General features: G+C 37.4%; 1 protein-coding gene across 1 annotated transcript; it reads right to left on the bottom strand.

Annotated features, from left to right (window-relative positions):
* Positions 1-2,757: 2,757 nt before the first annotated feature.
* On the bottom strand, positions 2,758-4,280 carry LOC143612120 (uncharacterized). The gene has a single exon (XM_077086180.1). It carries the CDS (start codon positions 4,265-4,267, stop codon positions 2,876-2,878), a length of 1,392 nt encoding a protein of 463 aa, XP_076942295.1. The 5' UTR covers positions 4,268-4,280; the 3' UTR covers positions 2,758-2,875.
* Positions 4,281-14,310: the final 10,030 nt, after the last annotated feature.

The raw sequence follows: 14,310 nt of genomic DNA on the forward strand, positions 1-14,310 counted from the left end.
GAATCGAATTGAATTCGAATTTTTTAAAACCGAATTCGAATCTTAATAATCAAATTTGAATTTAATCGAATTTCGAATGTTTCAAATTCAAATCGAAATCTGAACACCCCTAACCTACACCTCAACAAACACACACACACACACACACTTCCCTTTCATCTCTTCATTTCGAATTCATCAAGGAATGGATTTAAGCTTGTATAAGTGCACTTTAACATCGAGCAACAAGAATATCCAAGGATCAAGCCGGGTCAAGATTCAAGCCTAAACCAAATCTCGTTCAAGGTGCGATTATAATGTAAAGGTGTTCATCTGTGGTTAGAATACCTTGGAAATTGGTAGGGTATTAGATCGGGTCCTTAGGAATCGTAAAAATAAAAACTTGGTTATAAAAGTGTGTATAAATAGTAAAATATAGTTGCTGTCTTAGGAGGTTTAACTATATAAAAGAGTTATATACATAAGAAATCTGATGCATCAAGAAGTGGTAGCAGAGTGGTTAAGGCTGAGAGGATAGAACCCAAGGTCCCGATATCGAAGCCCGGATCCGCAATTAATTTTTGCAAGTTGTTGGACCTCACTGAGCATGCCCAATGCGATTGCGATTTGTGTTGGCTCAAGATGCGATTGCCAAACTAATATGCGATTGCAAGCCCATATGCGTTCTAGCCCCCTTTCCTTTAAAACATTTTTGGGATGTGTCCATACTCATAAGTAAAAATGTTAATATACTTGCTTTAATTTGCAAAGTATATGTGACAACGTTATATATATTTTTATATATTAAATGTATGTGTGTATGATTATGATAGGGTGTTAGACCCTTATAATATCTGTAAATTTTATTGTGGCTGACTTGCAGACCTTTCTATTACCTATGAATGTTTGGATGGTAGACCCTTAAAATATATGTGAATGAATATGTACTAAGTACGATAAAGAAGTTTAGATGTAAGTGGTATGTAAGTGTGTATGTATGTAAAGATTGTTAGGTTAAGTATGGAATGTGTATCTCCGGATACTTATGTGAAAGAATGTGAATGTATTATATGTGGCTTATTAAACTAGAACTCACACAACGTAACTAACTTTTAGTATGCACCTAGACAAATAAGATGAAACAACTGGTTTAAGAGAGACATGACAATGAAAGCAGGTCTAACACTTGAGGAATGAAGATCTTATGATGTTTTATATTATGTTTGAATGATTAAAGACATGTTAGGAAGGTTTGTTTAAATCAAGATTTGAAAAATTATGTAATGAACGGTTGAAGTTCTAATATTTCGCGAAAAGTTTTAATTAACTATCATATTGAGAACTATGTTAATGAGTACCCGGGTTCGGGTTCTTACAGCTAGGCGATCAGAGTTTATGCAACTGGTGCTATGCGGTCGGAGTTTTTTTTTACATTCTATTTAAAAAAATTGATTTGCGACCATAGTCTTAGCGATAGCAATAGGTTATTATTAATTAAACAGAGCACGTGACTTGTTCATACCACACGTTTACAAACTGATTTTAAAAACACTGGATTTAGCATCGATTAATACACCTAGGATCGTTAAATTAAGATGAAAGTGAGTAAAGTATTTATTGATTATGTGTATAAACACCATCAATTTACAACATACTGTTATTAACGTACCTTCGTCTACAACAGTTTGTTTATTTATGAGATGTCAACTAACTGTATGCATAATTGATTGTGAGATTCTTAGTTAGGTTTATCGATTGTGATTTTGTGGCTTAAGTGATAGAAATTCCTTTGTTTTTTCATTCATATCAATCGTTCACCGAATGTTTGATGAGATGTCCAAGTGATATTATGAATTATAAAGTGCATGAAAGAAACTTGAATTAAAAATAACGTTTTTAGGTTAATTTAGGTAGAATCAGAAAATACCCTTGAAGTTTGTTTTCATCATTTGTAGATCGGTTATGAATAACTTACCACTCAAGATTTTTCATGATAATCACTCACTCAAACTTTTGATTTATTTGGAGACTTCTAATAATTCTTGTTTTGAGACATAAATATTTTTGAAGTATAATTCTTAAAGTTTTGAAGGTGGATAGTATCCAAAAGCATTGGTTTGGAATGGCGTGGTACACCGATTAAAATTGGATGTATGAAAGGATTGATAGTGACGGATTAGGCGCTATATTGAAAGATAGCAACTGATCGTCGTGGTGGGACTGATGAAACCCTAGCAGATCGATAGATAGCATTCAATTGGAAAAGGGGAGAATGATTGATTAGGCGCTATATTGAGAGATATGTTGGAAGGGGGGTCAATCTTTTATTTGATTTTAAGATGATATGCGTACATGACACATTAGATTATTTTTTTAATTTATAACATTACTTTAATGACACATAAAAATAAGTGTTATAAATCTTCTAATTATTAGAAAATGTGACTTTGTATTCATGATACGTACATTTTGCGCGTCATAAATCACCATGCTTCATTGTACATATGTTATCAAAGCTTTTTTTTTTCTAGTAGTGCTATATGAAATGAAACGTAAAAAAAACTTTTTTTTTAACAATTAGTTTTCATTTTTCATCATTTTTACCTTTTATGGTTAAATTTTTACCACCACACCACGAATGGTGGGGTAAATTCAGGTTATTTGTGTCAGTTTTTATTCTCGTAAAAAAATCACTAAATGGTATAGTGTTGGAAGAAACATCATTAAGAGTCAACACGTGTCGGATTAAAAGAACTTATGACTAGCAAAATAAAACCATCACCAACTCCTTTCAAATATAAAAAGGCTTTTAAGTTACATCAAGAATATATTCCAGATGAAGTGCTTATTCATCAACTTTTGGCACCATAGTAATATCCAATGATCACATTCATCACTAATTTAACTTTAAACGTTTATACATTGTAGTGACATGACCACAACTCTTCTTCAAAGGAGGTCCACATAGCCCTTCATTCCCCTCAAAGGACAACTCAGTAAATGGTTGATCAAACCTTTGAATCCTTCCAGACAAATGATTATAAGAGACATTTAGAAATGAAAGCATAGTAAGATTTGTAAGCTCCTCAGGGATGCTCCCACTTAACTTGTTAACCGAAAGATCCAACGATTGCAAGTCTTTAAAGTGTCCAATCAACGGTATTGGACCGGTAAGTGCATTGCCTGATAAGTTAAGATCACGCATGGAAGTCGCATTTCGTATAGACTCGGGAATCCCTCCAACCAGCTTGTTGTTGGCGATCGAAAAGAATAAGGTTGATTTAAGGACATTGCCAAAGTTAACAGGAATACTATATTTGAAGTTGTTGTTGGAGTAATCCAGAATATAAACTCTTCTTGGAGGGACCGGGATATCGCCTTCGAGTTGGTTAGAATTTAGATCAAGAACATCAAGTAGAAAGGGAAAAGTGTAGGGTTTTTGGAGACTTGTAAACTTATTATGTGACATGTTTAGAAACCGAAGATACCCGTTGCCAAGCTCCCATATCCAATTAGGTATTTCACCACTTAGTTGATTATCTGAAAGATCCAACATCAACATCTTTATTTGGTTCTTCAAATCAGGAATCTTGTTCAGCTTGCATGAAGCTAGCATGATTGAGTTTACTTTAGAGAGTAACGAAAAGTTTGGACTTACAATGACCTCAAGATTATTATAGGAAAGGTCAAGAGAATAAAGATCAGTTAACTTTGCAAACTTGTCTAGCTCCACCCTGCCACTGAACTTATTAGAAGAAAGAGTTAGAGTCGAAAGGGATGCGAGTTTGAAGATGCAACTAGGTATTTGTCCTTCGAATCCGTTGTTACTAAGATCAAGATTGCGTAGTCTTGATGGATAAGACGAAACGTCTATAACATGACCGGATAACTTGTTGTAAGATAAGTCTAAGTACTCAAGTGATGGCAAGGTTAACAAAGACTTGGGTATGCTTCCGGTTAAGGAGTTGTAACCCATATTAAGATAATCGAGACTAGTGAACCCTTCCCAGTGAGAAGGAATCAGACCGCGTATGCTTTCTCGGCTAAGAACAATTTGTGTGACATGACCAGCTTTGTCACAAGTCACACCATCCCAGTCACAACATTGGACACTTTGGTTCCATCCAACCAGTTTGGTTGAGAGTGAAGGGTCAAAGGTAAGGTTGTTTTTCAACTCTAGTAGCAAGGCTTTCTGATCATCTAGACATGGGGTTAATCCTGTTATCCCATAAAAGAATGATAGAAAAAGAATTAGCTGGCAGGAGGAGGATGTGATTTTAAAAATCATTTAATTGGATTGGATGTATGATTAAACTAGGGAATTCTTTGTACCTTATATATAGACAGATAATGAGATAAACCATGTTGATGTAGTTTTTTAATATTCATGAAAATAAAATTGGTTTGTTCATGTGAACACATGTGGTCCAACTTTGACTCTATTGCATATGAACTATGATGATCTAGACACCGTCCTTCCATTTATACTTAATTTATATTTTAAACATTTCGTTATATTTTAATATTTTATCATGTGTTTAAAGTTAAAATATTTAAATCTACACGTTTTAGAAATTTGATCACATAATTAATAGAAGCACCAAAAGAAAACAGGTGTTGCGGCAAGTTTACTAGCAAAAGTCAAAAAAATTTGTATCTTGGTTTTATAAAAGTTGACCACTTCTAAACGTGTTTTGAATTTAACTCTATGTTAAAATTTATATAATTCAAAATGCACGATCTGCAACATTTTATTAGTGGTGAAAGTGTCACCTTAGCACTTCAAATTTGTGTAGTGTGCCTCGTGATAGTGGTATCGAACCCCACATCCCACATACATAAAATCACTAGCTTAAAACACTTAATCGTAGGCAATTTCACAAATTTAATATAACAAAAAATAATAATGAAGGTGACCAGTCTTTAATTTATTTTATATAAATGGTATGAACAACACGTGCTAAATCTCATATCGTGATAAAATATCAAGAAAGAAAAATATGAAATTGTAATTTAGTTGATCGATGTACTAGCTAATGAATACAATTAACTAATTAACCATTTAACAAGTTAAGTGTAATTTCACTAACTACTGAAAACATGGTATGTACATGTATTGCAAGTCAATATGAAACAATTTATATTTTATATTTTTTTGTTTTTATGTATTTGTTTAATGGGATGGATGGGTTTGTTTTGGGGTAGCTAGATTAAGTTCTACTTAACGGCTTCACGTTTGGGCTTTGTCCTCACGCCCCCTGGGTTAGGCTTCGTGTTCCATATACTCTGATTTGTCCTATGTACCTAAAGAAGATTCATTTGCTCGCAGAACAACTTGTGGGTTAATAGGTGAGGATCTTTGCCCGATTTTGGTATCTTGGATAGTATAAAGATTGAGAGAGAGAGAGAGAGAGAGAGAGAGAGACTTTGTAATTAACACCCTCTTTCATTTCTCTCTCAAATGCTTTGTCTTCAGTCTTTCGCTTCTCATTACTGGTCTAGTTTGGTGATTCATAATGTCGTTGAATATTTCGTTCGTCAAGTTGTAGTGTTTGTTTGTATCAGATCGATCGTCATGTACGTTGATGATCTTGTTTAGTATTTTAGACAATTTATAGTGTTTGTTCTTCCTTTTGACTTGTTTTCTTGAGTCTGGGTTTTAAATCATTCGTTGTGGTTTTCTATAGTGCTTGATTACCATATATTGACACTAATTAACTCTAGTTTGTACTCTGTTTGTTTGTTACTTGAGGTTAGATGCATTATGATTAAGCATATATGCACCACCAATACGTATATAAAAGGTCGTTCAATAACATATCAAATTCATGTCTAAGTAGAGAATTCAAATAATTACGTACATAAGTATGAATGTGTGTGAGTATTGAGAGAGTTATCTAATTGCAAAATTCACTATTTTTTCTCTTATTATATTTTTGACATGCATGTATTTCTTACGATTCCATACTTAAATTTTTACTTGTTTGTGTTCATATACATACTAAAAAATTTCAAAGAATGAAGAGAAAAATAATTTTTATATCAATTTTGGAATTGCATAAGAGTATAACCTCCACACTACATCAAATCAGAGTAAAATATCTAACATCTTACCTTTTATTTGTAAAAGGTGTTAATATAAACACACTCTAAATTTTGTATTATTGATAAATCAGTATATAGGTTCATGAAAACCTAAATATAGGTGAAAATGATAAGATTTATGTGTGGTATGTAGATGGTGCATCATGCATATGGCTGTCCAAGTTGCTCGTTGTTCTTGGAAAATGCTCGCTTAATTTCGACTCGTTTGAAAATGAGTTGGTTGGCTTGGTTCGGTTTAAAAACCAGCCAAGCATGAGCAAAGCGTCGCTTGGTTAGGTTTGCTCAAATTATTTCTACTTCACTATTTATACACACACACAACTTTTTTTAGGTTTTTAAATTTCCCTTTAATGTTGACTCTAAAGTTTAATTTTAAACCATAGCCGCTTATTTATGTATATTTTCTTATTAACTTTGAGTTTTAGATATTTTAGTGTTGGAAGTCATGAATTAACGACATTATGGATTTTAGAATTTTAAAATTGAAAACTTTATATGAAGCCAAGCCCAGAGGCGGATCTATAGTGAAAACGGGTGGTTCCGAGGAACCACCCGAGTTTTGAAATAATAGTGTATTTATATATAGAAAATAATAAATGAACCACCTTATAAATTAGAAAGGAACCACCTTACAAACATTTGAAGCCTTTGTCCAGCTGGAAACCTGTTGGTTTTGTAACCCGGAGATCACAGGTTCGATTCTGGTTTTTGAAACATTTTTTTTACTTAGTTAGGGTTTTATAATAAACACAACCAGTGACCAGTCCACAAAACACCACACAGCGCCTCCACAGTCTCGTCGTTTAACCGCCGCAGATCTTCTCCGTGATTCCAATTTATCAAACTATTACTTCTCAAAGCCACCACCATCAGATGACTTCGAAGCTGACTTCCAATGATTCAAAGACGGAATTCAGGATAACAATAAGCCTAAGCCTTTTGTTTTCTCAGCCAACAATAACTCATCTGGTAATTCGCTTTTTTTTCATTAATAGTTTAAGGAATTTGTTATAGGTAAATTACAAGTCATGAACTTGAAGCTTCTAGATCTGACTTATCAAACTAGATTGATGACATAGAAACTAGTATGTTCTTTCTTGTTATGAATTGCGTATTCGTAATAATATATATATATTGAAATTTAAAGCATTTTGAATACCAAAACTAAGTCATTTGAAAATTAATTGATCTTTAAGTTGTTTATTTGTCCCCAGCCCCTGACCCTCTTCAGCCCCTGACTGCCGTCAGCCACTCGTCCTTGTCACTCCGCACTTTGTCAGCCACTCAGCCGTCCCCGTCCTCTTGCCACTGCCTACTCTTACTCAAATCCTCTAATCCTCCCACTTTGAAGGTAAGTTTACATTCACAATTCATTGTTAAATGTTAATTGTTCTTGACTTCTTGTAAAATGTTAATTGCTCTTGATTGTTAAGATATTTGTTAAATTTAGTTTTAGTTTGTTAGATTGTTGGTTTTAATTTGTTAGTTTGTTAGTTTTTAATTTCTAATGACGGTGTCTCTTTTATTATTTTATCGTATTTTTATTATGTAATGAACTTTCTCGAACCATCGAACCGACCCGAACCTTAAACCGACCCGGATTTTTTTTATACCCGACTCCATGAAATAGAAACGTCTAAAAGTAGTGAAACACCCGGAAAAAAATCCTGGATCCGCCACTGGCCAAGCCAAACCAAGTCGCTCGGTTTCAAACCAAATTACCAACTTCAAGCATAAACATATCGTTTGTTTCTTTAAATTCAAACCATTTGTTCGGCTTAATTTCAAACCAAACCAAATATGATCAAGCATGTGTTCGGTTCAGCACGATGTTGGTAATTTCGGAATTGCAACCTTGATTATTCAGAGAGTCGTATGATAACTTTCAGATTGAAGTTACTTCGGTGCTTCTTCAAAATACTTTAATCGGATAAAACTCTGAATTCGAGACAAAAAATTAGTATGATTTTGTGAGGAAGATGAACCAAAGTTTCGATCAATGAAAGGATCGTCACGTATATTTGCAGGAGCAGTTAAATTAGGATAACTGCATAAAGCAGTCATAATTCATTTTTTTAATTTTAATTAATATTCCTTCAAATTAAATACTTATGATTATGTGTGACATAATCATAAAATTTTTCTAATGAATTTTTAATTAAGCATTAATATTAATGAAAATAAAATTTAACTCTAGCCACGGGCTATCACCCCTTGGACCATGCTAGGTTGCCGCCCCTAGGACCTTGCAACCGGGGGCACTGCCTCCGGGTTAGGGGCTCACCGCTAACATCACAATAAACTAAAGAAAGCGTGCACTCCACACATTCCTGAAGTTGCTTAATGTATATTATGATTACATTGATTAGTCAGTTAATCCAGTTATACTAAAACATGATTTATAAACACTTTAAATTTATGCTAAAGGTATTCGTTTTATTTTACCTGTCAAAAAATAAAGAAAAAGACATAAAGTCATCTACATAGACACATCGTTACATATGAATTTAGCATGTGCGATCACTGATCACCCACCCTTCAAAGTTTGAAGTGTTTGGTTACTTGAAACCTTTGTTTTAAGTTAAGGCTTGTGAGAGCATTCATATCCCATTCCATATATTTTCCTTATAATTTAGCTAAAAAACACCATTTCATAAATTTATCTATCATTTTTCAAAATTCTTCCACATTTCTATTCCCTATTCATATCCATAAATTAATTCTTTATTATTATTTTCTCTTTTGTCTTATTATATAGTAAGTGGTGATTGGGAGATATGTAATATATTATATGGTATGGATAAAAAATGAGTCCCCATATTTAGGGATTTACTCTAGTTGCCATATAACTCATCCATATAACAGGGAATGGATTGGAGAGGTGATTTTAATGGTTTTCTTAGTATTTACCCTAAATTATATGGGTTTGAGAAATTTAAAGAATGGGTTGAGAATGCTCTGACCAAGTTAAAGATTTGTTGATATGAGAAATCATTTTAGGTTTTTCTTTCCAAACGCTGTATACGTTTGCATACATTTTACCAGAAATTTTCCATTTCATTATAATTTACTATAAAACGATTACAATAGAGTGGCAGGCAAACGGGCAACAAGCTGCGCCGCAACCCCCTTTTGAATAGCAAAGCCAATCCTGCTAAAAACGAAGTTTTGGGACCTAGAAGCTAAAGAGGTTCCGTGTACGACGCGCTGAACCCTACTAAAAAATTTCACAGCCTCTGGGGCCAGGAAACCAAATGTATCAAAGACAAATGGTAGAAAGACACATTGATTATCTAAACAAGTTTTCTCGTGTTTAACAACTTTGCCCGATTCAGCCTTCAACGCAGCCTGAATTATGTTAAATTATCTAAACAAGCCTAAAATACATTTTTAGGTGTATTTATAACTAAATTTGTTAACTACATTTCTTTATATGAAATAAAATGGCAATGAAACTTGAAATTGCCGGCACGTCGAATGTTAAATTAATCTTAAGAATTCGAAGTCGAAGATGCTGTTTGGTATAATCGCAACCGTTGAGTGCTCAACGACCAATGCTAATACACCAGAACATCTATGGGCCCCACCCCACTACGTTGATCTTAGGCTGAGGGGTGTGGGGGGCTCTAATGGGGGCTCCAGCCAATAATATTATGACGTGTGGCAGAAAGAGAAACTGGATAAGGGGGGTGTTGGAGCCCCTGGCCCTGGTGTGGAGGGGCTCCAGCAGGGGCTCCAGCGAATTTTTTTTTTTTATAAATATATTCAAACAACGTATTATTAAAAAAACTCATAAATTATTAAAAAAACACACATTAATAAAAAAAACACATTAATATCTAAAAATAAAATAAAAATAAAAGTACTAAAAAAAACATTATTCTTATTCTTCGGCTTGGTCTTCTTCGATCAACCTCTTTCGGATACGTTCCTTTTGCTTTTCCATTAGCATTTGATCGACCGGATTTAGGTTACTGAAGTCTCTAGTAAGGAAGTCCAAATCTCTCATTCGACTTTTTTCCTTTTTGTCATTAGAGACCACCTCCATGGTTTTGTTGAATTTATTGAGGGATTCAACAAGATTGGCGATGTTTACGGCTTCCCCCTCAGCCGGTTTTTCCCCTTGGCGTCCCTTCCCAATGGCCGCCTCCTCGGCGGTGAAGACGTTTCCTCCTCCGCAATGTTTAGGTCGAATCCAACGCGGCAATCCGACCCGATTGAAGTGCTATACGCTCCTGACGAACTAGTTTTAGTCCGTTTCGGCCGTACTTCCGCATCAACGTCCGGCGCCACCAGCTCAACCAACTTGGAACACCTTTTCAACCTCTCCCACAACTTTAAATCGTCCCACGTCTTCACCGTCCCATACCTCCGCAAACACTCCTGCTTCCACTCTTCGACCGTGATATTGTAAACCGCCAAATCATCACTGCCACTTGGTCTCATACGACCGCGGTTCCTGTTGAAAAGATTAGTAAACAAGCCGACAAATTTTCTGATTTCGGACCACCGACCCGAAATCATATCGGCGTTCCGCTCTGTACTCCCAACGAGCGTATAGAACGTCTCCCTAACCTTTGTCCAAAAAATCTTGCTCTTTTGGTAGTCGGCTGCAAAATGAATAAATAAATTAGATTCCATTTAACTTTTTTATTTAACTTTTTTATTAAAAATCATTTTTAAAAACGTTAAAACAATTACCGCAACGCCGATCCTCAGAAATGACTATCCAAGCCCGACACAAGGCTTCCTTCTCATCCGATGACCACGGAGTGGTTTTCCGTTTCGTCCTCGGAGTCGAAGCCGGTCCCGACCCGTCCGTTGCAACTTGTTTTTTCCGGTGGACGCGTCTTCTTGGTCCCGTAGCTTCACTGTGTGATTCTTGTGTCTCCGGAACAACAAAGTTAGGAGACGGTTGTATGTTGGATGGTTGAAAGCCGGATGATTCTTGCGGCTCCGAATAAAACATCGGTTGGTGCGGTGACGACCATAAATCGTCGTCAATATAATCTGAATCTAGGTTTGGGTACCAATTTCCAACCATTTTTTTTAAAAAAAGTTGGGAAGATGGGTTGATTTTGGGTTTTATTTTGAAGTTGTGGTGATTGATATGGGTGAAATGGGGTATTTTATAGATGAAAAAAAGGTTTTTTTTTTAATTAAATAAGAGCCAACGGCTCTTTGAAACACCACAAACGGGTCTTTGCACACTCCCCTATGCCACTTTATGCCCTCCTCTGCCGCTAACCCCCTGCTTGGATTTTCGTGCTCGCGCCCCGTTAGCGCCCTGGCTAGCGCCTGGTGGTGTGGTGGTCGCGCCTGGGGGCGCGAGCGGAGGGGCTCTAGCGCCCCCGTTGAAGCCCCACACCCCTCAGCCTTATCTAATACATTTTTCAGTTACATTTCCATAAATGATTGACTGGCCTTGATTTTTAATTTCCACCCCTTTACTTTGTTTGATTATACATACGCCCAATTTTAAATAGTATATGTAGAATCAATTTGATGTGTGAATATGAAAAAGGTCATGACGGGTAAAGATGGCATGCCATCCACATGGGATGCCATCATGACAGCAGCAAAACGCTTTGCGGAAACGGAGAAGCAACTGGGTAGAGATCTCCCCCAGAGCACAAACCTCTACACCCAGAAAACAAGAGAAGACAACGTCCTTACCGCCCGACTAAACAAAAAGCGGAAGCTAGGCATTTGGCAGTCAAGGGTAAACTTTGACACCTCATCCGGCTTGCAACATCGGTTAGGCGGAAGGGATAACGTACAGTCGAACCAGAACCCCAGATGGACGCCACTCACCAAAAGCGTCACCGAGATATTCGCCACTGAGGAGCTCCCATGGCCAAAGGCTCCAATAATCCGACATCGTCACAATGCTGATCGGAGCAAATACTGTGACTTTCACAGGACAAAAGGCCACAACACTGAAGAATGCACAGACGTAAAGGACATGGTCGAAGCATTTGTCAGAGATGGGACGCTCGCGCACCTCGTGGCGCAATGAACGCTGAGCAGGCTGATGCGTGTAGAACCTCAGTTGGGGAAAACACGAATAAAATTGCAGCTTCAATGTTGGAGACTACATACTGCGTAAACAACGAGATCCCGAACCAGGTGCATATCGGCTCGATGGCACTCCCATCCCAACAACATGGAAGGGAGCTCAATTACACAGTTTGCATGTAGATCAATTCCAAATTTGTAAAGAAAAGGCCCAGAGCCACTTCTAATGGAAATGATTCTCCTTAGAACATCGACGCTGATGATTTTACATTTATACTTTATGAACTTTCAACACTGATGCCGGTTTTCACCGCATACATAAGTGTGAAAGTCGTTGCGTGGGGAAGGCGGCAAAACCCGCATAAACCAAAAAACAGCAAACCTTCACGCAGGTCAGTTAAAGGTAAAGTTCCGTCATCCCACTAAATGAAAGTGCCGGTCTATCCGCACGAATCATGAGAGGAAACTGAACACTAACCTATTAACAACCGCGCGTCGAACGGTTAATTTATTCAACACTGATATGCCGGTTTTCACCGCATAATTACGTGGAAAGTCGTTGCGTGGGGAATGCGGCAAAACCCGCATAAACCCAAAAAACGGCAAACCTTCACGCAGGTCAGTTAAGGGTAAAGTTCAGTCATCCCACTAAATGAAAGTGCCGGTCTATCCGCACGAATCATGATAGAGGAAACTGAACACTAACCTATTAACCGCGCGTCGAACGGTTAATTTATTCAACACTGATATGCCGGTTTTCACCGCATAATTACGTGGAAAGTCGTTGCGTGGGGAAGGCGGCGAAACCCGCATAAACCCAAAAAACGGCAAACCTTCACGCAGGTCAGTCATAGGTAAACTTTGGTCATCCAACTAAATGAAAGTGCCGGTCTTAACCGCACAAATCACGAGAGGAAACCAAACCTATTGACAACCGCGCGTCGAACGGTTAACTTATTCAAAATACTTTAGAAAATTTCTAACAGAAGGATGAGGAAAACCTCCACGCAGGTTAGATGTAGGTGAAGTTTAGCCATCCTACTAAGTGCAAGTGACGGTCCTACCCGCACAATCACGAAAGAGGAAGCAAAACTTCAACCTATTATCTACCACGTTCAAAGGTTAACTTATCCTAAACACTTAGAAATTTCTAAAAAGATGAGGAAAACCTCCACGCAGGTCAGATATAGGTAAAGTTTAGCCATCCTACTAAGTGCAAGTGACGGTCCTACCCGCACAATCACGAAAGAGGAAGCAAAACTTCAACCTATTATCTACCACGTTCAAAGGTTAACTTATTCTAAACACTTGAAAAATTGCTAATTTAAACTAAAGTATGCAAGTCATATAACGTTTATAAAGCAAGTAATCCAGTGAAAATAGCGGTCTTACCCGCACAAAGATTTATATTTCATAATATTCATTACAAGAAAGGCCGGGTAACTACCCGCCTACAAGAATATAAATCTATACAAGCTAAACCTATCCTAACAGTGGGAAGGGATCTTCAGGATCAAGCTTCAGGACCACTTCCACTTGGACCAGCACCATCAGTAGAGCGTGGCGGTTCAAGGAAAGCTTTAAGGATAGCTAGCCCATCATCAGCAGCGGCAACTTCGTTCCCCTTCTCCACCACCGGATGCGGGAAGGCGGCATACTGATTCACTGCTTGGTCATAAACAGCTTCAGTATCCACATCATACAAAGGGAAGTTGGAAGGCGGGATGCCTTTCTCAACGAACCCTAGACCAAGCAGGAAGCCGGCCTTTTCCCCATCATCATGAGAAGCGTTGAGGGTTGCGCTCATGGCATCGTCGTATGATGTGTCCGTGAAGACTCGATGCACAACCTACAAAAAAAAAATATACAAGTATCAAAACCTTTTCTATTTACAAAGAAAAGCGTGAAGACATTATGAAGCTAAACTTACTTGAGACAACGCTTTTCGAAGAAGCCATTCCTTGGCAACCAGAGCCTCTTGGAGGGCGGCTTGAGCTTGGTTACGGGCGCGTTCGGCTTCACTTTTATTGAGGTTGGCAAGCAACACTTCCTTTGCAGCAGCCTCTTCAACGCCCTTTAGCTTCCGCTCAGTGTGGTCAAGCACGCCCCTCTGGTCCAAGATCTCTTGGAGCTTCTTGGCGTCTTCCATCGCCAAGGCATCATGAGCCTGTTGGAGCGCCTCTAGTTTGGCTTTAAGCTCCTCATTCT

Source organism: Bidens hawaiensis, unplaced genomic scaffold, assembly GCF_021521415.1.
Source record: "Bidens hawaiensis isolate Kalapana, Puna unplaced genomic scaffold, B.hawaiensis_p1.1 tig00033232_1, whole genome shotgun sequence".
NCBI lineage: Eukaryota > Viridiplantae > Streptophyta > Magnoliopsida > Asterales > Asteraceae > Bidens > Bidens hawaiensis.

Excerpts from the sequence above, each read along its gene's own strand:
- LOC143612120 (XM_077086180.1), bottom strand. The coding sequence starts at position 4,267 with ATGATTTTTAAAATCACATCCTCCTCCTGCCAGCTAATTCTTTTTCTA.